This window comes from Alexandromys fortis, unplaced genomic scaffold, assembly GCF_014885135.2.
Source record: "Alexandromys fortis isolate MF-2015 unplaced genomic scaffold, M_Fortis_MF-2015_v1.1 scaffold_155, whole genome shotgun sequence".
Classification (NCBI taxonomy): domain Eukaryota; kingdom Metazoa; phylum Chordata; class Mammalia; order Rodentia; family Cricetidae; genus Alexandromys; species Alexandromys fortis.
In genome coordinates this window covers 3,071,482-3,098,023 of record NW_026068052.1, presented here as the reverse complement: position 1 = coordinate 3,098,023, position 26,542 = coordinate 3,071,482, and the positions used below count along the sequence as shown (strand labels likewise).

At 38.8% G+C, this 26,542-nt stretch overlaps 1 protein-coding gene across 3 annotated transcripts in view; it reads right to left on the bottom strand.

Moving 5' to 3' along the window:
* Positions 1-26,542, bottom strand: part of Ophn1 (oligophrenin 1) — a 326,280-nt gene that overhangs the window by 181,512 nt on the left and 118,226 nt on the right. For all 3 annotated transcript variants that reach the window (XM_050119716.1, XM_050119714.1, XM_050119715.1), the window contains one exon: positions 17,390-17,461. In XM_050119716.1, coding sequence (XP_049975673.1) covers positions 17,390-17,461 — 72 coding nt within the window. The remainder of the gene's footprint in view (positions 1-17,389; positions 17,462-26,542) is intronic.

The window sequence follows — 26,542 nt, the reverse complement described above, 5'->3', positions numbered from 1 at the left end:
GTTATGAAAGGGAAGAAAAATGGTGATACCTTTGTTCAGTGGCATATTCCTTACTACTGAAGAATGCAAAAAAGATGGAAAATAAATGCGACTCTTTCCTAGATCATGTTCTATTCTATGTTGTGTATTATGAGGGTGGTACTCTCTTTTAACTCTGATCTTCCAGCTAAATTGTCTTCCTTTTGACATTTCAGGGATAGAACACCTTGTCAAGGGGTCTACTCTGAGTCAGGTACTTGTGATCAGTTATGACCACACTTGGTGTTAAGCAGAAGTGACTAATATAGTCACTATATAGCTAGAGAGTAGGTTTGTGCACTTCACGTGACTTCATTCTTCTATATGCAAAGAGTAAACACTTGATGAATCAAATTATCTTACATTTTTCTGTGTTAGGATATGTTTTTCTGGGATGTAACACAAAGAAAGCTCTGTTATGTTAAAAAACTGTTACAATCACCTAAGAAACATTTGATACTAAATCTAGGAAAGATGCTTAGATCCAACAATGCAGAAATATATATACACACATATATTATATATTAATGTGTAAAATATAATATCTATATTAATATATAATATATATTAAGAGAGAGATCCTGATAAGAATTTCACATTTACACAAGAAGATATATGAAGTACTCTCATGGCAATATTTTTTATGCTCATTAGCATGGAAACAGCTGACTACCAATGAACAAGATAAGGTAAAGACACCATATGACAGTATATGTTCTCTCTTATTTGTGGATCCTAGATCTGAATCTTCACGTGTGAGTATATAATCTGAAGTAACGTTAGCTACCAGGAGAGTAAAAAGGGACCATGTAGTGGTACTCTGGGGAGGGGAAGTAGGACACAGGTACTGTGAAGAAGAAAAAGAGAAAACTAGGGGAGGGCAAGTTACCTGAGGAGGGGAAGGGGGACAATACAAAGGGAGAGGAAAGGAAATGGGAACACTAAAGATGCTTGGAACAGCCAAGGAAAATCATATTATTTTATTTTTACTTAAAATTACAGATAAGGACGTGTGTGTGTGTGTGTGTGTGTGTGTGTTGTCATTATCTTTTATTGATCAAACCTTTCCTAGTGCCTGGAATGCAGCCCTCACTATCCCTATCTGCCTCTTGATGTCTAAAGTAGTTCCCTCCTTTGAACTGAGGTTTCCTCCTAGATAGACAAAGTGGACTGTTTGTTTGAGGTTCTGATTCTTATTACAATGTTAAAATCTTGGTACGCCTATCCTATGTACTGTATCTCAGTTTTCTCGATGTTTACTTTCATACCAAGGTTTTCACTTACTTCCACCTGCAGCTCATTTGGACTTTCAGCAAGTAGTGCTGTATCATTGGTGAGACACAAATTATTGATTTTCACACCACCTATCTGCACACCTATCTCCTCATCCTCCAGGGCTGTTGCTCTCATAGATTTCAGGAATCTATTAAAGAGAAGTGGTGAGAAGATGCAGCCCTGCAACACTCCTATGATTGTCTTCAACAAAATTGACAACAAAATTACAAGTATGTGAGATACTTCTCTTGAGCTGCCTTCTTTACAACTTCCAAACCTGGACAGTGAAAGGCTCCTCAGAACAGTGGCTAGATGTGTTTGAGATGGCAGGTCTCAGGAAGATTCTAGGCGTCACACGAAAAGATAGGCTGTGCAACAATGACATTAAGAAACATCTCCACCAACAGAAGGAAGTAAATTACAGGATACAGCTTGAGATACTTCGACGATGTTATAAGAATAAATGATAGCAGATACCTAAAGACAGCACTGCTTGGAGGAAAGCATGGGATAAGGTGAAGAGGAAGGTCCAAAAAACGCTGGATAGACAACATAAAGGAAGACTGTGGAACCATGTGTATGACAATAACACAAGCATCTAGGACTGCCCAGGATAGGAAGAACTGGAGATCAGCCATAAACAGACTGCTCATGCATGCTTAACCATGACGAGGACATTGATGATGATGGTGATGATGATGATGACGATGATGTGTGTGTGTGTGCATGTTTTTAAATAAAGTTAGGCAACTTGGGGTGACAATGCTCCCCAAAAAGTCATAAACTATCTAACAAAAAACCTCAATGCTTCATTTCAAGATGCTCATCAGGGGAGCCAAAAAGACTCTCAAAACAATGCAGGCTAATCCCATTGCCCTTGGTTTCCTCCTGGAAAGGAAGACCTAATTGCTGAATCCAGCACAAACTTTAGACATGGGACTTGGAGGAATTCAGCTGAAACTGACCTGAAATATTCCTCCCCAAGGACTAGCTCTCATAGTATCAGAAGGAGCTATGCAAGCAGCCCAGAGAGAAAAGTAATCAATAGTCTTACCCATCAATGACACCGAAGAACCACAGCAATGACTAAACTATCAAGATACTTCAAAGGGACAATAGTGGAACTTATGTGTTAGGGCTAATAAATAGCTATCTAATTGGTCTTAAGGCCCATTCAATAGAATAGAATTCATTGTATGGTACAAGAAACCTAGCCAAGTACTTGTGGCTGGTGAAGCCATGGACCCTAGAGGAAAATTTACTATTGTCACTTTCCTAAACTAGTGTAATTTCAAACTGTATTCCAAATACCCACAGACGAGTACAGCTCTCAGCCCTCATCTAAGAAGCTTCTTTTGCAGCAGGTGGAGACTATTACAGAAATTCACAACTGGACAAACAGAGAACAACTGACCATGGAGTGCTTAGCCCCCAGCTGATACAGCTTCTGCACAACCCCTACACCTAAGGCTCAGGAAACACCACAGAAAAGGGACTGGAGAGATTGGGAAAGATGGAGGACTGCAAGATGGGGAAGCAGTAATCCAGGAAATCTCAACAATATGGCTTCCTAAGCAAGATCTGAGTAATGACAGCACCAGCCAACTTGCCAATGTGGATGGGGGAAATCTCACAAGGCCCTGCCTCTAGATAAAGAGCAATTAATGGCTGCTGAGGGAGTAAGAGTTAGTCATCTCCAGGGACAAGGACCCTGATACATTATTCAATCCCAAGTGGTCAGCCATAAACCAAATACATGTGAGCAACACTAAAGAGACACAGCAGGTTGTATTTATAAATTTAATTTCCATTATCACTTTGTTTGGCTGGTTTTGAGCTGTATAGAAACATATTCATCTAGCATGCAATATTTGATAGCACTTCTTCTTTTGCTGCAGCATGTTATTTGTTGCATTCACCCATACAATGGCATACAACAGGTCTAGTTCAACTGATCTCCTAACTGCAATAAAACTGGCCCCAATATATTTATTTACTCAAACATTCATAGGCATCATCAACCACTTTGTAAACTTCTCACAACAAGGCTAAAAGGCTAAGATCAAAGGTCAGTGCTATAGCGTTATAGTAGGATGTTTTCCTTTAAGACATAGATAGTATGCTTACCCCATTGCTAGGTTGAAAAGAAAATAGCCAGTTAGCCATAACAAGTCATTGCAAGGATAGCCATGTCTATGGTAACAGAAATAAAGCTGCTTTTATTAGATACCCTCTAATAAAAGGATGGAGAAAAAGGCCACAGGATCCTCACCTAGGAGTCCAGCTATTACTCTGCCTTGTCCTACTCCAGCAGCAAGTCATCTTGGAGGATGTTGGAGTACACAGGAAATAGAAAGTTAAATAAAGTGAAGACAGGGGAGACTCCATGATTTAGCCTCCCATAAAGCTCTCATTCATGGGATGACATTGGGTGTGGTGATGCAGCTGTTGGGAGTCACCCAGGTTCCCATAAATAAGCTCTTACCTGTGCTCTATTAGTAACAGAGTTCCTTGGTTTGCTACGTTGGACTTTAATGAAATCATTAACTTTTCTGTCATCTGTGCTCTAGCTGAGATAAAGAGAAAGCTGTTTGCATTTCCAGAAGATAAATGAATACAACAGACAGTGCTGCAGAAGTTCTTACAGCCAGTAGCCTTCATGTTACCCACCCACTTGGGTGCAGTCTCTTATACTATATATGCCAATATAAAGCTCGTGTCCAGCCTCTCTTCTGGCTGCGGAATTCAGTTGCTGCTCCCTGTTAAAGCAGAGGACTATGATCTATGAGTCTACCCCTAAATAAACAACCCTAAATTATACTCAATTCTGAGCTAGTGTGAGATTTCTTTTAAGTGTCCATCTTCATTTGGCACCCATGTGGATCCAAACATCACACCTAAACAGGTGGACCGCTTAAAGGCCTAACCAGTCCACAGCTCAGAAAGTCTCCCATCCATGCCCACCTGACTTGCTTTTACCTAAGAGGTTTTTAGTAATACCCCAACTATAGCAGAGCTAACTGTGTGCAGTGACTTGGAAATTTCCCAAGCTTCCACAAATCGCCTCCCCTACTGCCACATTCCCTGTCCCTTGGTGACTTGTGCAGCTTCCAGTTTGTGCTCCCTGCCTGTGAGTTCTGGGCTTCTTGCTCCATGTAGGGAATTAATTTAATTGCTTTTCATTTGTCAAGCAAAGCATATTTCTCAGTATTTAACCAGCACCAAGGCAAGAAAACCAAAATGGCTCAGGACCATTCGTGGCAGCAGGTTGTGTAGCTAGTGGTGACTCTGAAACCATGACACCTGCTGGGCAATAAAGGTTATTACACACAAAACAATTTACCAGACCTCATAACAGGTAACTAATAAATCAATAAACTTGAAAGTTATATATTAGCAGACAACATTACCATGGAAGATTTTTAGTAACTTTTTGGCTAATACTATGGATTGTATTCTGCAAGGCTTATATGATTATTGTGATATCATATTGGATACCGCTTATTGGATATCGGGACTCAGTTTTTTTTCTTCATATTATATCCTTAAGAAAGTGGTTTGATAACAGAGCCAAGAATGAGGCACTTTTACAAATGATACAGTATTTACAGACTAATAATGAACAGCTAGCTGATAGGATTAATACCATCGAAAATCAAAAGTTACCTGAAAAATATTAATACTATTGAAAAGACTAACATCAGTTTGACAGACAAAATTGAATCCATGTCAAAGGATGCTGATAAATTTTCTGAAAGAATTCATACTGTTGAATTTGACAATCAAAATTTGTTAAAAAGTTATGATAGGTTAGCAGATAGTGTATCTCTCCAGGAAGGCAATCTGCATGCTATGCAAATAATGTCCAAGGATGACATGTTATCTTTAAAGAAAAAACTTCAGACTTTGGAATCACATGTGCAGAATGAGAACCAGAGGCTAGGTGCCTCAATGAAATCACTAGAGATATATACAGGCCAGGAGATTCAGGCTTTAAAAAGACAGTAGTAAAAAGATTTGAAACGATTTAGGAAATTATTGGAGCTGGTGAGCAGGGAAAGAAGGTACAAGGACAGAATTTAACATCACCAGTATCTGTCAGAGATGACTCACCAAGGGTTTTAGCCTCCTACCCTATAATCCACTCTGACAAAACATCAAGTCCTAAAGGCCCAAAAGGATCCAAAAAAGGTAGATGGATACCTATAGGAGTGCATGGTCTAAAAGAAATTAAGCATGCAATAGTAACTTACAGCTTGCATTCTGTATTTGTTAGGGAGATGATAAAGATATGGGCTTCTAGCATTAAAGCTACGCCACATAACTGGCTTCAGTTAGTTTCAGCAGTCCTGGATGATGGGCCTCAACTGATATTTAAGTGTTACTTCAGGAAAGAGGCTAAATTTTTAGAACAACAGGGAAAAGCGAAAGGATTTGAGACATTCCAAGATCAAATTCTTGGTGAGGGCACTTACGCTGACTCAAGCGCTTTATGATGAACAAATCTTGTCCCTATGCAACAAAGCAGCCTTAAATGCTTGAGACAGGATCCAATAACTAGGAAAATGAATTGAATCGTATACCAAGGTTAAATAGGGCCAGAGAGAACCCTTTAGTGAGTTCGTAAAAAGCTTAACTAAGGCTGTATGAATAGGAGTAACAGATCCAGATGCTAGATGAATACTTATTGAAGTTTTGGCTTTTGAAAATGCAAACTTAGAATGCAAAAAGATACTTGGACCTTGAAAGATTAGATCAGCATCAAAAGATGAATGGATCCTACATACAATGAACATTGAGACATTTGACTATAATACTGAATCTTGAGTAGGAGAAGCAATTTCCAAAGGATTGAGGAGACACCAAAATGTCAATTGTTCTAATTGTGGTAGAATAGGACATTGGAGAAAGGACTGTAGACAAGGAATTCCTAGGACTAATATCTCCTCTGGGAATGGCAAGAATAGGAAGACTTAGCCTTTAGGTATATGTAGAAGGTGTGGCAAAGGCCGACATTGGAGGGGATAAATATTGAAACATCTATCACATGTTTCTTGCTTAATATTGCTTATGCTGGTTGTAATTCTAATTTTTATACCTGATATTTGTTCTTATTGGATATAACTTTGTATTAGGCTTAGAAATTTCTTATTTAAACAAAAGGGGCAAGTGCTGTAGTAATTCCTACAGCCAGTAGCCTTTAAGTTACCCACCCACTTGGGTGTGGCCTCTCATACTATATATGCAGATGTAAAGTGTTCATCTGCCCTCTTTTCTGGATGTGAGATTTGGTTGCTGTTCCCTGTTCAAAGAGAGGACTGTAATCTGTGAGTCTACCACTAAATAAATAACCCTCTATTATACTCATTCTGAGCTAGTGTGGGATTTCTTTTAAGTGTCCATCTTCAAGACAGCAAGAAAAAGGTATCTGAAGTACCAAAAATCTTATTGATGCTTCCTATTTTTAATAGCTATTTTTCCTCAGCAAGTTACTTGTTCACTATGTATCATGATTTTTTCATCTATAGGCTATAGATAATAATATTTAACAAATAAAGCATATAGCAAGTCCCTAGTAAACAGTAATTATTACTATAAGGCATATACAGTATTTGTTGCTGATATCTAAATCATTTATGGATTACTGTCACAGCAACTTAGCTCAGAAACCTTGACTAGTTGACTTCCCCTTCTAATGCATTCTAGTGACCACCAGTTCCAAAACATGCAGGACATCTGTGATGCAAATTCTTAAAAGCTGTTGGGGGCTGCTTCCTTCCACTCTCCAAGGGCATGCAGTAGCTTTTGGAGTGCGAGCCAGCACTAATAACCTTTGGCTTTATTTGCTCAAAGTGCTAGCTTCATTTTTTTTCTCTATCGTTTGGGTTTTCTCAGCATCATCTACCAGCAGAACAGCCCTTTTCTTGAAACTGTTTTTATAAACTCTGTTCACGAAGAAGGAACAGCAAGAAGAGTGACACACCCAGGTCCTGCTGTCGGTGGCCTCTTGCCCGCTATCTATTGAACAAAAACACACTGCATCATTGCTTATATGCCAGCTTTAACTCTAAAAGAGGGTTAAATGCATACTCAGATGTCCTAGTCAGAAGATTTGGCCCTGGTCTCACCAGAAATCTAGACAAAGGCCTCATTCAAAATCTGTTCCTCTTTGGCAAGAGAATTCTTAAGAATGAAAACATCATACTGTGGGCAACTCTGACAAGACTCAAAAAATATGAATCCAAGGGTACAAATACTCTCCCTGTCATGTGTCTAGAAGGGATCACTGCATCTTTATTCTGACATCTCCAGTGGACAGTCCAGCATTCTACCCTGCAGAATGAAAGACTCATTATGTGTGAAGAGAGCTAAATTAAGCCTTGCTTGTCCCCCTTGATCTTGGGTCAGGGAATGGGGAAGTTGCATGGTAGATGTAAGGGAGATTATGTTAAGAAGAGTTTTCTCAATCAGGTGACAGCTATGATGTACAGAGGGGTTGGGGAAAACTCCAAAATTTTATATGCAGTGGGTCATTTTAGAAGTAAGAGGGAAAGAATTTAACCAACAAATGCCTAAAAAGAGGTAAAAAAAAAAAAAGTGTGGCACACACCTTTTTTACCTGTACTTAAGAGGTTGAGGTAGGAGGATAGTCAGAAGTTAAAAGGCAGCCTGGGCTGTCCATCAAATACCGAGCCAGCCAATGAGATACAGCAAGACAATGTCTTATAAAAAGAGAGATATAACATAAAGTAAGCAGACAAAGTAAGTAATTCAGTCTAATCAAAAAGAAATTTCAAGGAAGAAGGTAAACACCTTTCTTTTTGTTTCATTAAACAGGGTCTCATGTGGCCCAAGCTGGCCCTGAACTTACTATGTAAAGAAAATGACCTTGAACTTCTGATCCCTCTACCTCCAGCCTCTGAGTGCTGGGATTATTGGAATACACCACCTCATTTGGTTTATTTGATGCTAAAGCCTCTGAGTGCTGGGATTATTGGAATACACCACCTCATTTGGTTTATTTGATGCTGAGCATTGAGCCCAGGGCTTCATGTTCAGCAAGCATTCTATCAACTGAGCTACATCCTCACCAAGATAATTTCTGGTATGTCCTAGCTACTGCAACTAACAAATAGATTTATCCAATATAAAACAGAAAAAGAAACGCGGGTGGAAACTTGCAACAATTTTACAACTGCCTTCTGTCAGTGTAACATAAACTAAGTGATATTTTATTTCACTAATATGTCCGAACTAATGTAAGGGTACTACAACAATCCTAAACTGGAAAGAGAAAGTATGACTGCCAAAAACATTGTGGGCAGTACAGGAAGGTAAAGGAACATACTAATATCTTTATCTCATAAAGTTACCATCAAAAGAAATAGTTTAGTGGCATATGTGATATTCAATTCCCAGCACAGAAAAGTCAATGAAGAAGTAAGTTTAATCCTTAGCTAAAATCATCAAATGAAAGAGAAGATTAAAATTAATAAAATTAGAGATGAAAGGGGTTATGTTATAAGTTCCCATAAAATCCAGACTTATTCGGAAATACTTTGAAAACTTACATCCTAAGAGAAGCTGGGAAACAGGAAGGAACAGATAAATTGCTAGACATGTAGGAGGATGTTACAGAGGTAAACAGCTACTTCCTAGTTGAATTTAAGTCCCATTCACCAGGAGGAAACACATGTTTGGCACTGTCCTGGACATAATCTATGGCTGGAGAGTTAACAGGCTTCAAGAATGAGTCTACTACTGTTATTCTAGTAAATGAGCATTGTACCAAACTGCTCTCTAAATTCCCTTCTCTCATAAATTAATGCTACTCTCAGACCTCATCAGAGAAGGTTCTGTGTTCAGTGGATGTTCCCCTCCCCAAGGCTAAGGGAGCTGTCTTAGTTTGGGTTTCTATTCCTGTGAAGAAACACCATGAGCACAACAACTCTTAAAAAGAAACAATTTAGTTGTAGTGGTGAATCACAGTTCCGAGGTTCAGTGCATTATCAAGGTGGGGAGCATGGTGGCATAAAGGAAGAGATACTAGAGGGTATATTTCAAAAATGACTTATCTAACATTATATAGATTTAACAGGGTATGTTGAGGAATATGTATATATGTATATGTGTTTATGCAAATGCATATTTGCATGCAGTTACAATTAATGAAAAATTGGCCATGAATTTGAAATTAGAGTGGAAAAGTTCAATATTTGGGAGTGTTCAAGAGGGAGGGGACAAAGAAAGTAATTAAATCATAATCTCAAAAATAAACAACAAGATAGCCACAGGCCCATAAACAATTTTAAAGAAACAAAAATGAATTATTTCATTGACAAAAGAAACTTCATTAAAAACATAAACGCACTAGTTAAAATACTTTTACTTAACTTTCAAAGTTTACATAAGCTTTGCTTAATCTCAAAATCTTGTTGTAAATCATATTCTCTAAGCAATATAAGTTTATTTTTTATTAAAATATAATTACATCTCCCTTTCTCATTCCATTTCCTTCTTCCAACTCCTCCCAAGATCATATAAATAGCCATTATAAGGAAATCTAAGCATTACAGTCTCTGGAAAAGCCCACGTCTTATCTTAGGATCATATTATAGCTTATTCATATATATATCTCATATAAATACTTTAAAATTCACTAATGTTGATTTATAATGATTCATCCTGAAATTCATTTCCATAACATAGTCAAAAAAAATCTCTTTACCTGAATAGAAGTCCCTCAGCGGGATGAAACCTCCCCAGGACGCTGTTGGTAGGGTGCACTGGCTATGTTTCTTTGTCACTGGTGACAGTACCTAGCAACTGCTGGTGAAGCCACAAACTGGCTGGCAGCAGTTCTGTGTATTCAGCTTCAGCCCAATTAGAACAGAATGTATTACCAAGAATTATTACAAGGCAGGCCTGTTGGTAAAGACCTGTAATTCCAGCTACTCTAGAGGCTAAGGCTCGGGGTCAGGGGTGGGATAACAAGTTTTAAACTTGCTTAGACTACAGAATGAGTGCAAGACCAGCAGTTTATTGAGACACTGTCTCAAAACAAAAAGTTCTAATGGGGGATATAGTTCAGGGAGTAGAGCATTTGCCCGGAATATACAAGATACTAGGTTCTATTTTCAGTAATATAAAGGGGGGGATAATTACAACAAAGTAACTATAAACTTTAAGGAAGTTTATATGGGTCCTAGGCTAAAGAAGATATTCAAGACAAAACTGGATAGAGAACATGGCAATATAACTCTCTGAGTAGAAGCAAAGTCTAATTCTAAGGCTTGGTAGTTTATACTCACTTATCTCTCCAGAGATAACCAGCACACAGTTTACAGAAAAGGGGGGGATACAGTAAGATGTAGATGAGCCTCACGGGGCCTGCCTGGCTCAGGGGGAATCACCTAAGCATAATCAGAGTATATAAAGGCCCAGCATAGAGATCGATGTTTCATTCTAATGCTTCATGCATCAGACAGTCCCATGGCAGGGGAAGAGGGTGACTGTAGAGGAAGTCTAGAGAAAACAATGGGTATGTGAGGCCTTTCGGGGTTGATGCACATGCAGAATGTCATTAGTATAATAGAAGCTTCAAGGTCAGCGATACACTAAGTGTTCTGAGAAAAGAGCAAAATCAGAGGTCCACCACTGCAGCAGCCCACCAGGCAGCCCCTAAAAACTTGGAGAAAGACCCATCCACCTACAGTATTGTCTACGATAAAAGCTTAAAACCATGCTAACTATAGAGTGATAACTGAAGGAACTGTCTGTTATCGCAGAACAGATACAGATATAGAGATATGGAGGGATGAATTTGGAACTAGGAAGCAAACACAGACCAGTAGAATAACAACTTCCTTTTCTTGCCCTTAGTGAAGTGTAATTTCCTCTACCCTAAATTTCATGGTCAGGAAAATTCCAGGTAGTCTATTTAAGACATAATTCTGACACTGAGTTAGTCTTTGTAGTGGTACAGGCTAGCCCCACTGATAAAGAGGGGTCTTTAGGATTCAAAAAAGACTGGTGGTTGTTTTAACCCTTCAGAGTCTCAGTCTCTTTACTAGGACAATAAATTTTTAAGTCCTACTTCAGTCTGCTATGGGAAGACAGTGTGTATAACATCATCAAACTAGTAGACCGGGTACATACGAAACATACCACGAAATTTCCCTTTCTGTATGACAGACCGTCCACCACTACAGTATAGCTGGACTTTCCTATTGCTGCTCTCATGCAGGACTGAAAGCAAGTCTGAGAGGTGGGTCTCCAAACACTTCAACCCCTTTCAGTGTCAGATAATAACTGTCATGCAATTTAACAAATAACAATTATTTTTCTATCACATTGGTAATTTCCAAGCTTCTTGTGTCTTTTAATTTTATGTTTCCCCCCAAATAAGTATTAATACTAGTTAGACGCGGGCTGGAGAGATGGCTCAGAGGGGCTGGAGAGATGGCTCAGAGGTTAAGAGCATTGCCTCCTCTTTCAAAGGTCCTGAGTTCAATTCCCAGCAACCACAAGGTGGCTCACAACCATCTAAAATGAAGTCTGGTGCCATCTTCTGGCCTGCAGGCATACACACAGACAGAATATTGTATACATAATAAATAAATAAATAAATAAATAAATAAATATTTAAAATTAAAAAAAATACTAGTTATAAGCCAGATGAAACTAGCAGAACACAGTATCTCTGGGCTATCTAGACCACCCACTATGCTTGCATGTTTATATTAGCTTCAGTCATGGTATCAAGGAGTAGGTGCATATTCACTACTTATCTTGCCCTTTCTTCACATTTTCCTTTGCCTTTTCATGTGAGGCGCTATACTACTGACCTATCATGTCAGCGTTCCATTTCATAGTTTTTATATCTCAATGACCTTGGGGATTCTAATTGACCTGACAATAAATCTCTTCCCTGCTATGATGGAGGAGGGTCATCTGTCAATGTGTTACTTTCTTTGGTTAATAAAGAAACTGCCTTGGCCCTTTGATAGGACAGAAAATTACATAGGCAGGGAAGACAGAACAGAATTCTGGGAGAAAGAAAGCTGAGTCAAGCAGACGCTATAGCTCTCCTTTCCAAGATGGACACAGGTTAAGATCCTTACTGGTAAGCCACCACCTCGTGGTGCTACACACATTAATAGAAATGGGTTCATCAAGATGTGAGAATTAGCCAATAAGATGCTGAAACTAATGGGCCAGGCAGTGTTTAAAAGAATACAGTTTCCGTGTAATTATTTCAGGTAAAGCTAGCCGGGTGGTGGGAAGTGACCCGCCACTCCTATTTCTACACGGCTAATTTCATAGTCTTTATCCAAACTGATTGCCATGGGATTCCAATAATAACACTGTATGGTACATTCTTATTCCAAATATTAAGACTGGATGCTTGGTCAAGATGATATATTTTAACCTATAAAGGATAGAATACTTTGGTTACATGCTGGGTACGTGTTGGGAATAGTTTTGTGCACTGGGCTGAAAAAGATTAAACTCAAAAATATTCATATCCCTTTCTAACATATTAACTAATGGAAGAGATCCAGGGACAATGAAACTGAAATTAGCTGGCATAGCACTGTATAATAGACCATTCAATGATGAGCAGGGTTGATGTGTAAGCTTTCCAATGAAATAGCTACTAGCCACCTGTGACTACTAAGTATTTAAAATGAGACTAACAACACTGAGTGCTGGAAACTTAAAATATCCAGTAACTATCATAAGGGTAAGTCAAACAGTGTACATTAGCACTCAAGAGTCTAAGGCAGGAGAATCAAGAGTAAGAAGCCAGCCTAGAGTCCTACTTACATAGAGAGACTCTAACTTAAAATACACACACACACACACACACACACACACACACACACACATGCACACACATGATTTAAAACTACTAGGCAGCACAGATCTAGACAGCATAACTTAATAGAAGGATGTAGTAGGAAATGGTAGTATACACCAGTAATTCCAACATTAGGGAGGCTGAAAAAGGAAGAACAGAAAGACATCCCAGGCCTGCCTGGTCTTCATAACGAGATCCTATCTTGCAAAGGAGTAAAATATGAAGCTAAAAAGATGCTCATATCCCAATCCTGGCCACTGATACTAACTCTATAACTTTCATCATCATATTTGTCTTGTATAGGTTTCATTCATCTCACTGCCAGGTGCCCTCAGGAATGCTATGGTCCCAGAAAGAATGCAAAGGGCTCCACCCAAGGATGCTGCCTACTGTTTTCCTGCCTCTCATTTGCTAAATGGAACAACTAAAATCTAAAAGGAAACTAAAATGTTTACAGCATTTAGGATTTCTACATTGAAGATTGGGGAGACACAAACAATATTCTGCCTACCCCAGTCCTCACCAATCTCACTCCTCTCTTACAGGCAAAATACAGTAATTTCATCTCAACAACTTCAAAGGGCATCTTAGTCCAGCATCATTTCAAATGTCCAAAGTTCAAAGTTTAACATATTCACTTTATGATACAACCTAGATATGATTGATAATTGAGATACAATTATCTTCATCTGTTGGCCTTTGATGCCAAAATAAGAAAGCTACTTCTCAAAAAAATGCAGGTATGGGCATAAGACAGGCATCCTCATTCTAGAAGACAGAAATGTAGAAGGGAGGAGTGATGGATTCCAAGTTGAAAATCAAACAAGGCAAACTCCATGGGATCTTTAGGTTCTAATTTCTGTTTCCTTTAGTCTCAGGTGGTAGTGTTGGCGTAATCTCATCTGTGTAGCCTTGCACTGAGATAACTTGTTAGGCCCTCAGCTCATGCCATAGGAATCTTTTTAAAAGATTCACTTTCATTATTTTTAAATTATGTAGACTGTATGTAGTATATGACTATATGTGGGTATATGCATACGAGTGAAGGTTTCCATGGAGTCCAGATGAGGGTGTTCTATTATCTGGAGCTGGAGTTACAGGCAACTTTGAGGGGTCCAATGTAGGAGCTGTAAACCTAACCCCACTCCTCCACAAAAGCAATGCCCAAGCTCTTAACCACTGAGTCATCTCCAGGCCCAACCATACTAATCTTCTCAACTTCTCTTCAGAACCTGTTTTCTTGTTCTTTGCAACATGAATACACTGGACCAAGTATTTAAAAGTTCTGGTTCATTTTTGTCTACAAAGTCCTTATTCAGACTGTCCCCAGATCTCTAGTTGGGGGGGAGGGACAACTAACCAGGAGCCGCTCAGCACTTTTCAGGCCTGAGCGATGGAAAACACAGATGGTAGAACCTGCCGTCATACCAAGCCCGTGGTCTCTAGTCCCAGGCACACCAGAGGTGCAAAGTAATATCCTCGCATATGCCCCCTACAGCAATCAGGAAAGAGGGTCCTGCACTTTATCTGGGTAAAACAATGGAGCTAGCCCTGGTGGTGGGAGTTAAGGCAACCTGGATCTGAGGACCTGAGAGCAAAAGTGGTCCCACTCTTCGCTGCAGGCTGCATTGGCTGAGCTAGCTGGGACAGTGCTGAAACCTAGGCAGTGATGAAGATGAAAAACTGGTGGGCTGACCAACCCAGCTATCACCTAAGCCCAGAACCAGGTCTATAAGTTAGTCCACCCCAACATCCACCCCATCTGTGAACTTTCGGGAGCATGTGAAGGGAACGAACCTACAGGTCCAAAACTGCAGGATCTCCATAGCACAGGACAACAACAGGATATCTAAAAAGAGACCCAGCGAGGGCTTAGCATCTATAGTGTACCGGAAGCCAGAGGCCTCGAGCCAGACCAACAACTGATTGCATGAACACTTGCAAGTAAAGACGAATGGACTACAGGGTGCACTGGGTGACTCAACGGGCCACACTACCCCTTCCACAAGACTCTTCTTTTGTTTATTTGTTTTGTTTTTTGTTTGGTTTGGTTTTTGGATTTTCTTTTAAAATTTTATTTTGAAAAAAAAATTTATTTTGTTTTAAGGGGCGGTCACAAGGGCAGAGGGCAGATGTGAGGGGACGGGCAGATAAGCAGAATCAAGATAAATGATGTAAAAAACCCACAAAGAATCAGTAACAGTTATAAATAAATGAATAAGTTCTTCTTCACTTTTTCTCTTCTTAAATTTTACTACTACTGGGCAGAAGAAAACAAGCTGCTTCTTACATAGTCCACTTAAAAATCTCTGCAGCTCAATCCCTATCAAAATTTCTATACAATTCTTTACAGACATTTAAAGTACAATACTAAACTTCATATTAGAAAACAAAAGATCCAGGATATCTAAAACAATCCTATACAATAAAAGAACATCTGGAGGTATTGCCACCCCTGATATCAAGCTGTACTGTAGAACTATAGTAATAAAAACTGCATGCATGGTATTGGGATAAAAACAGACCAGTGGACCAACGGGATTGAATCAAAGACCCAAGCATGAATCCACACAACGATGGACACTTTTTAAATAAAGAAAAAAAAAACAGAAATTCATACTGGAAAAAAGAAAACATCTTCAACAAATGATGCTGGTCAAACTGGATGTCTCCACGTAGAAGTATACAAATAGATCTATATCTATCACCTTAATGTCCACATTTCTCATAACACTACATAATTGGTCAAGTATAATCTAAGACAGTGGAAGCTTTCTTAATCAGTCTCCTCATTTATTGCTGAATCCTTACCAGATAGAAGTCATTCCAGGGCACTCTCCACTTCCCCAGGTATGTTCCTCAAAACTGTTCCAACCCACCAAGTGTGTGGTTCTGGTGGTGCCTTCATAGTTGTACATATAGTTATACGCTACATAATACCACCCATTACTCTTATGTGACATAATGACATTTGACATTTTTCAACAACACACTGCATGTATGACAGCGGCCCAAAAATAATAGAATTGGGTGTGGTGGGACAAGCCTTCAAGCCCAGCGTTCTTGGACCTAAAAAGGAAAGATCAGGGATATGAGTCCATCCTAAGCAACAGTGACATTTTGTCTGAAAAAAGTAAAGAAAACAAAGGGGACAGAGGAGATTACAGAAGAGGGGGAGGGTAACTAGAGGAAGAGAGGAGAAAGGGAAGGTAGAGGAAGGACAATGGGAGAGCAGAAAATTTTCTGCCATTCCCATGACATTATAGTCATAGTAACATCATAGCATCCAGCATCACTTATATGCCTGTGATACTGTATACTGTAAGATCAATAACCAGAAATTAGCACATCTAATCATATACCTTTGCATGATAACAAAAATATGTTGCTGGGATATATATTTACTATACCATACCTTTATCATTATTTTAGAGGATAAACCTTAGAAAACATTTACTGTTAAACAATATACTTTGTCAAATACCTCATGCTTACTGCATTTCCTAATTGTATGAAGAAACTGCCTTGAGTGATCGATGCCATCTAGTTCTATATTCTCTATGAAGTCCACATAATGATAAACTCAGCTAACGATGCATTTCTCAGAATGTATTCCCACTGTTAAGTGGTATATAACTCTTACTAGTTACAGCACCAGACACTTCCTATTGCTAATTTCTGTATTAGTTAGAGAGATAAAGCGTGAGAGTGAGAAAGAGAGAGCAAGAGAGAGAAAGGAGAGAGAGAGAAAAAACTTATCCTAAGGTGCTGGATCTAATGATTATGAAGGTTAAAAAGTTTCATGATCTGCTATATGTAAATTGTAAGGAATACCAGTAGGATAGTAAGAAGGTTCAACAGCTTAAAAGTTATTGCTGTGAATTCTAATTTGGGTTTGAAGGAGTAAGAACCAGTAATACTGAGAGCAATGGGCCATGTCCCAAGTCATGTGGTCTAGTTGTCAACTCAACCTTTCTCTATACCTTTGTTCTACTCAGACTCTCAATGTGTAGATGATACCCACCCACACGGATTAGGGCACCCAAGCATTCAAATTCCAAGTTCTTCTGGAAACACTCACAGAGATAAACTCCTAGCTTTTGGGGAAATCTGAGCATCTTCATTTGAACATTGCAGAATAATGAATGGCAGCCCAAACAACTACTCAATTACTATCTGAAATAACCTTATATATACATTTATACATATATACATTTAGCACGAAAAATATACCTTTGTGAAACCTATTTGTTCCTTCCGAAAAGTTTCCAGGGGTTTGATCAGCAAGTCACTAGCATTTTGTACCTGAAGAAAAAAAAGGAGAAAATAACATCTAGATTAACAAGGTTCAAATGCAAACTTGTTATTCCTTACCATTAGTGTTTTTCTTTAAAATATATCATCCTGCTGGGTGGTAGTGCATGTCTTTAATCTCAGCGCTGGGGAGGCAGAGGCATGATGATCTCTGTAATTTGGAGGCCAATCTGGACTACAGAGTGAGTTTGAGGCCAGTCTGATTTACATAGAGAAATCTTGTCTCAAAAAAACGTACATACACACAATACACACACACACACACACACACACACGAACATTCTAAAAAACACTTTCTGAACTGGGTACTGTTTGTAAAGGCACTAAGATCAACAATTAATAAATGGTACCTCATGAAATTGAAAAGCAGAAGGCAGAAGACACTGTCATTCATAAAAAGTATTAGCCTACAGAACTGGAATAGATTTTTACTGACTACACATTCCACAGAGGACAAATACACAAAATATAAAAAAACTTAAAAAAAAACTAAATACCAAGGAAACAAATAACCCAAATAAAAATGGGGTACATGGATGTGGAGTAAGGGGAACACTCATCCATGGCTCCAGTGTTGCAGGAGGTCCTTCTGCTCCTCCAGACAATAGCCACTGAGATACCAGCCCATTGGGGCGTGGTCTCTCTCCCTTTAAAAAAGCAGCCACTTCCCTTCTCGCTCTCTCTTACTTCCTGCTCCACTTCTGGCAACTAGACTCCCTTCCTGATTGCACAGAGGGCTGTTGTCTGGGACGGTGATCTGTAAGTTTTTTCCCCTTTAAATAAATAACCATTCTATTAATCATAATTCTAAACTGGTGTGGGATTGTTTTTGACTTACGCCTTCACCTTCACTCCAGAGAATGCAAACTTGCACAGCACCTATGGCAATCAATGTGGCAGTTTCTCAGGAAGATGGGTATCAATCTACCTCAAGAGTGGTAACTCTTAGGCATCTACCCAAAGGATGCTTCATCTTACCTACCATAAAGACACTTGCCCAACCATGTTCATTGCTGCTATATTCACAATAGCCAGAAACTGGTAACAACATAGATGTCCCTCAACAGAAGAAGAGATTAAGAATTATTATTATTCAGCTGTTAAGAAAATGAAATCATGAAATTCTCAGGCAAATGGATAAAACTAGAAAAGAATCATCCTGACTAAGGCAATCTATAACCAAAAAGGCAAATATACTTATATGTGGCTAATAGCTGTTAAGATGGCTATGTATAGGTAGGGGAGCTGAAACGGGAGGGTCAAGTGAAGAAGGGGAAGAAAGGGGGGATGAGAAGGGGAATTATGGAGAAAGACAGCTAAAATTAAGGTACATTTGAGGGGTAGTATAGAAGAAGCCTAATAAAATAGAAAACCCTATATTTATATGAAGGAAAGTTAAATGAAATCACCAAATAATGGGGGAGGCAGAGCTCTAACAGAATGTCTCTTGTCACAAAATAAAGCTTTTAGTCCCAGGAATGGGTTACATCTAATTGAGTTGTTGGCCAAAGGGATACCATGAAAATCCCCAAATAACCTAGGCTGTTGAAAAGAGTATAGGTTGCTCTACACAAACTAATGGCAAGGTCCAATTGCTGAAGACACCTACACAACTCATTAAATATGGAGAAGTTCAGTTGGTGCCTACCTAGTACCTTCACCCCTACATGCTAGTGTCTTTGGTAGAGGAAGGTACTTTCTGAGCTACATAGGAGAAACAAACACTGACTCAGCTACAAGCCCTTTGGTTTACCATCTGTCCTGCCTACAAGAAATGCTAGTCCAATGATAGAACAACATAGAACAAATGGTAGAATTGGGGGAGTAAACAATTGGTAACATATCTGACCTAAGGTCCAATTCATAGGATGGAAAGCTTACCCAGCTCTGCCTGGGCCACCAAGAACCTGAAACTAAATAGCCCAGAGACTTAGGGCAAAACCAAATACTACTGTTCTACTAAAAGAATGTACCAATAAAATGACTCTTAATGACATTCTGTTATACTCATACATCAGTGCCTTGCTCAGCCACTATCAGAGAAACTTCCTCCTGCAGCAGATGAGATCAAATACAGAAACCCACACCCAGACAATATGCAAAGAATGAGAGACCGTAGAACACTCAGCCCAAAACACGTGTCTGCATATAATCCCTCCCTTCAGGGTCAGGGAACACTGTTGAAGAGAAGGTGAAAAGAGTGTATAATCCAGGGATGGAGGACACCAAAGAAACACGGCCCTCTAAGTAAAAAGATTGAGGCACATATGAACTCACAGAGACTGGGGTAGCTTGCACAAGGCCTACACAGGTGTAAGCCAGAGGTGTCCAAGACCTGAAAGAAGTAGATACATGTCTCTATCCCTAACCGAGAAGCAACAACCAATGGACAACTACTTGCAAAGGAAAATTTCCTTTTCTCCAAAGGAGTCTCACTGGGGAAGCAAACGATTGGGGAAACAAAACTACTCTTAAGGGCAGACTGCATGTCCAATAGTGAATGGCCAACAGAAAACCAACCTTTTTTAGGGGCTTTATTATTTATAAGGAGGTTCCTTACTTAATAATGTCATATCATGACTTTTTAATCTTATTTTTTATTTTAATTTTTATTTAATTTATATATTTTCTCTCTTTTTGCCCTACCATTCCTTTGCATATATATTATGGCTTCTAGCTTATTTTTATGAGAATTCTGAGTGTACAAATAAGTGGGTCTATTTCTTTTGCCTTCTTATGGGATCTTTTCCTTCTATTTGTTTGTTTTATCCTATTCCAATGTGTGAGTTTTTTTATATTATTATTTTTTATTTTGTAATATCCCTTTGAAGCCTGTCTGTTTTCTAATGAAAGATAAAAAGGTGATGGAAACAGATTGGGAGGGGAGGTAGGAAGGAACTTGGAGAAGTAGAGGGAGAAGAAACTACAATCAGGATATATTAGGTAAGAAAAAATTATTTTCAATAAGAGGGAAAATGAAATATTTTTGTGTAAAATGAAAAATGTATCATCCTGAAGCATAGTAATTGGAGTAGAGGTATAATTCAGGAGTAGTGGAAATGCTTATCATCTATAGGGCCGTGAGATCAGTTTCTAGCATTGAAATAAAAGTTAATTTGCTTATTTTATTGAATTTTGTTAGTTCCTTTATGAAAAACAAATAAATGCTTCTAGGAAAAGAACATAAAAGGAATTTCTTTACTCGGGATGTTTTTTTTCTAGTTCCATCCATTTGTCTACATATTTCATGAGGTCATTTTAACAGTTGAGTTATACTCCATTGTGTAAATGTACCACAGTTTCTATTTCCATTCTTTGGTTGGGAGACACCTAGGTTCCAATTTCTGGCTGTTATGAATAAGAACATAGTTGGGCAAGTGTCCTTGTGGTAGGAAGGGACATCCCTTGGGAATAAATGCAAGAATGGTATAGCTGGGTCTGGAAGTAGATCAATTCCCAATTTTCTGAGGAACTGCCATATTTATTTTCATAGTGGCTGTACAAGTTTGCACTCCTATCATAAACGGAAGAGTGTCCCCCTTGCTCCACATCCTTGTCAGCATGAGCTGTTACTTGTAGTTTTGATCCTAGCCATTCTGACAGATGCAAGATGGAATATCATAATCATTTTGATTTACATTTTCCTGGATGTTGTACATTTATTTAAGCATTTCTTGGCCATTTGAGATTCCTGTTGAGAATTTTCTGTTTAGATCTATACGCCACTTTTAATTGGATTATTTGGTTTGTTGATGTCTAGTTTCTTAAGTTCTTTATCTATTTTGGAGATTAGCCCTCTGTCAGATGTGGGATTGGTGAAGATCTTTTCCCATTCTATAGGCTGCCATTTTGTCTTATTGACAGTATCCTTTGTCTTATGAAACCTTTTCAGTTTCATGAGGTCCCATTTATTGTTAATCTTAGTGCCTGAGCTATTGGTATTTTATTTAGGAAGTGGTCTCCTGTGCCAATGAATTCACGGTTACTTTCCCTTTTCTCTTCTATCAGCTTCACTGTATCTAGTTTTTTGTTTAGGTCTTTAATTCACTTGGACTTGAGGGGTTTTTTTGGGGGGGGTGGTTTTTTGAGACAGGGTTTCTCTGTAGCTTTGGTTCCTGTCCTGGTACTAGCTCTTGTAGACCAGGCTGGCCTCGAACTCCTAGAGATCCGCCTGCCTCTGCCTCCCAAGTGCTGGGATTAAAGGCGTGTGCGCCACCACCCGGCTGGATTTGAGTTTTATGCAGGGTGACAGATACGGATCTATTTGGATTCTTCTACATGTTGACATCCAGTTTGACCAGTACCATTTGTTGAAGATGTTGTCTTTTTTCCAATGTGCATTTCTGGTTTCTTTGTAAAAGATCAGGTGTCCATATGTGTTTGGAATTATGTCTGGGTCTTCAGGTAGATTTCATACATCAACATGATAGGTTTTATGACAATAGTATGCTGTTTTATTACTATAGCTTTATAGTACAATTTGAGGTAAGGGATGGTGCTATCTTCAGCAGTTCATTCATTAGTCACAATTATTTTAGCTACCTTGGGGATCTTGTACTTCCTTATGAAGCTGAAAACTGTCCCTTCAATTTCTGTGATGAATTGTGTCAGAATTTTGATGGGGATTGTACTGAATTTGTAGATTGCGTTTGGTAGCATGGTAATTTTTACTATACTAATCATATCAATCTGAAAGCATAGGAGATCTTTCTATTTTCTGATAGATATCTTCCTCAATTTCTTTCTTCAATGTCTTACAGTTTTTATTATCCAAATCTTTCCCTTGCTTGATTACAGTAACCCCAAGATATTTTTGAGCCTATTTTGAAGGGTATTGTTTCAATTACTTTCTCAGCCTATTGCTTGAATATATGAAGGCTACTGTTTTTTATGAGTTAATTTTTTATCCTGCTACTTTGCTGAAAGTGTTTCCCAGCTGTAGGAGCTTCCTGGTGGAGTTTTTAGGGTCATTTTCATACACAATTATTTCATCTGCAAATGAAAATACTTTGACTTTTTTCCTTCCTATTTGTCTACCTGAAGACACAGACATAATTCCAAATCACTTGATCTCCTTCAGTTGTCTTATTGCTTTAGCTAAGAGGTCAATTAATATACTGAATAGGTAAAGGGAATGGATAATCTTGTCTTGTTCCTGATTTTAAAAGAAATGTCTAGTGTTTCTCTCCATTTAAGTGGATGTTGGCTGGAATCTTGATAAAAAAAAAAAAAACTGGTGTTATTATGTTGAACTATGTCCCATGTATCCTTACTGTGTCCAGAATTTTTATCATGAAGGGGTGTTGGAAATTGCCAAAGGCCTTTTTTGCATCATATTAGATGATCATGTAGATTTTGTTTTTCAGCTCATTTATACGGTAAATTACATTTATTAATTTACATAAATTCAAGCATCACTGCATCTCTGGAAGGCCATTAATGTTTCAAGTTATTAGTGAATGGTATCCATGGATGGCTATCTTTTTTCTTTGTGTTCTTATAGTTCTATTTTGTGTTTCTGAAATTATAGCTTCATTTGTTTTCTTGCTATAGCCTCCTACACTGGCTTATTCCTCACTTTGTTCTCAAGTATTCTCTGTAGGACTGGCGTGTGTGTCTGTGTGTGTGTGTGTGCGTGCATGTGTGAGTGTGTGTATATGTGTGCAACAATAATAATAAAAAAAGAGGTCATGAATTTGAAAGGGAGTCTGGAAAACATGGAAGTAGTTGTGGGCAGGGGAGAATGGGTGGAAATCATGTTAATTTGTAAATTATGTATGTATTTGTAATTATGTATGTATTTCTTTTATTTTTTATGAGGGTGTTAAAACAGGGTTTCTCTGTGTAACAGCCCTAGCTGTCCTGGAAATCACTCTGTAGACCAGGCTGGCCCCGAACTCAGAAATCTGCCTGCCTCTGACTCCCAAGTGCTGGGATTAAAGGCATGCACCACCACCATCCAGCTGTATGTATTTTTTAATTAAAATTTCAATTTAAAAAACTCTAAAAAATATTCTTTACCCTTGCTACCTCTTAAAAAAGAAAAACACAGATCTCTTACCTACTTGGTCCCCCAGAACCTCTGTGATTCCGAATTCTCATCACACGTCTACTTATTTACCAGACCTAGGAAACCTCTTTCCAGACCGTATCTGATCTTACACACACAAACACCTCTCGGAATAGCACTTAATACCCAACAGCTAACTGTATTCATCAACCAAAAGAAGAAAGTCCATATATTCATCCTGCACGATTCCTCCCTCCATGAAGGTTATTCTACAGAGTCTACAGAGGTCTTTCATTCATGCCAAAACTCAACCTGATTTTTCATTCAGTGAAAACTACTCAAAGAATTCTCCTATTCAACACATCCTATACTTTGCTGGAGTGTGGATCATGAAGACTACCGGTTTTGATTACTCACCTAGAGACAAATTAAATTCAAGGAGGCATTCTTTCTTTTTTTTAATTTCAGCAATCTTAATACATGACTTTACTTTTTAAAACATGCCTACCACTGAAAAATGAGACCTGAGCTCCCCACGTTGAATGTGAGGGGGCTTGTTATTGTTTTGAACCAATCAACTGGAGATAGCATTAAGGGAGACACTAAGTTTAAATCATAATTTTCCATCAGAGACTGCTCAGTTCTCTTGAAGATCTGAGTCTGCACACTCCTCAAGGAAGACAAAAAAAAAAAAAAGTGGAATGGCCCTGAGACTGAAAGTCAGAGAGACCCAATGCAGACATTCTTCTGGTCAATATCTCTTACCAGCCGAACCCAGCCTCTCCAGCCTGTCAGGAGCACCACTTAGAAGCACTATAACAAGCCCTGTGTTCAGCAAGTATTACTACATGGAGAAGAAGAAATATTCAATGCTCTCTACCTAAAACCTGATCCACAAACCAACTGCCAATAATTAAACCATTTTACTGTAAGCCATTAGGTTTTAGAATAGGCTCTTAGGAAACAACAGATGATTTTTTAAAACCGGCACCAATGTCACATAAATAACATGTAAAATGTGATGCTCTGAAACATTGAGGAAGTTTGACTTTGAACAGGAAGTAAACATGCCGCTCGTAAAGAGTGTCACACAGCAAATGTTTGTATGGATGCCCAACTGGGCTTGTATATTCAGATGGCCCCAAGATGGCACAGTTTCTAGTTTTTCATGTTCACAGGAAGACTGTCCTGAACAAGCAAGTGTATACGCAACTCTTAACAGACATCCAAGCAAATTATTTATCTGCAGATGCTTCACTGAATGAAGCACTCTAGAGCCTTCCCTTAACTGAACTGGTGATGTTGCTCAGTCTCACCGACCACAAACTGATACCGTGAACCTTGCTACCCAGTTGTTAGAATACTATTTTCTGCTAGAACAAAGCTAGGGATATGGGGACAAAACATGCTGAACCCTTGTTCCTTTTCTTCTTGTATTGTTTAACCTTAAATTTCTTAGACGTTCAGCAAACACCGAAAGAATCCCTTTTAAGAAAGCTTCATCAGGCTGGAGAGATGGCTCAGTGGTTAAGAAAACTGACTGCTCTTCCAGAGGACCCAGATTCAATTCCTAGCACCCACATGCCAGTTCACAATTTTCTGAGAATCTTGTTCCAAGGTTATCTGACACCTTCACACCAATGCACATAAAATAAAAATAAATAAAAAAATAAATATATAAATTAGTTCTAAAAAAAGAAATCTTTGTCTTTAATCACCTTGCTGAACACTGCATTCATTTTTGTGAGTTCTCTGTAAAAAATGCCAACAACAACCCTGTATCTTGATGGGAACCTAACCATGAGACGCCCCAGCCTTTACTCAGTAAGAGTGTAGAGAATCAGCTTCCTACAGAATAAAGACAAAATTAAAGCTGAACAATGTCGCGCTAAATAGAGATGGTCTCCACTCTAATACCACAGGATTGCTCTGGAACCGTTGGTAGTAAACAAGCTATCAAACTGGCTTCAGGGATATACTGTTTGTAGTGGTGTGGGCCTCTAAATGTTATTTCTATCATTCCTCAAACAGAGACTTTGCACATCACAAACAAAACTCCCTTCTCAGTTAGAAAAGCAGACAGACAGGTTTCCTCAAATACAGGAAGTCTGCAACCCAGACGCTTACACACCACTCCTGAGACACGACTCTGAAGACCATCACAGCTGGGATACTCCACCTTTTCTCTCCTCACAGTTCCTGCCACAATCTACATTCGTTTATGGAGATGACCAGGCCAGGGCCATTGCCATGGTCTCGGACCCTGAACTTCCTTATTGCTTGTCATCATAAATCCACTTGGGATTCTAATTTTAGAAAGAATGACAAACTGTTCAACATATATGTGTGACAAAGAACCAGGAAGAAGGAGAAGAAAAACGACATCTCAGAAGATGATTTCTGTCCCAGTAATGGAGAGCTTTGCTCTCAAGTAAATAAAAGAGACGAAGTACAGTGGAGAAAGGCAGCTGAGGTTTCTTCCTGGTAGCAGCTGAATGAGCTAGAGGTGAACGCCTCTAAGAACAACATGAAGAGAGGGTCAGGGAAGCTCTGACAGAAGAGAATACCCAATGAACTTGGTCTGAGCGAGTAGGCCATCTATGAGGCTTAAATAAAGGCACTCAGGCCTTTCTCCCCTTATTATCTTTAGAAGCAAATTTCATGAACTCAGAAAATTCCTGCTATTTCTCACGAGCAACCAGAGACTACTAAAAACAATTTTTATATAATCAATGTGTTTCGCCTTTATAAAACATTCTTGTACCATCATGTCATGTAGGGTGCTTCATAATAACAGGACTGGCGATTATTTTCCTTACTTTACGAGACAATAACTGATTAGTACAAAGTCAAAAAGTGAGCTAGGGACCGAGTCAGAACCAAATACTAAATCTCCTACCCTCAAAGCCTATCTTCAACCACGCTTATCTAGGGGCCGAGAAAATAGTAGTAGTACTCTGAAAAGCTACTTAGCTTCTTAGAGTGGGATGAGGAAAACTTTTAAATGGAACTGTTGTTTAACAAAACTAGGATGCCGATAACAAGTCCTCTCAGTAAAGATG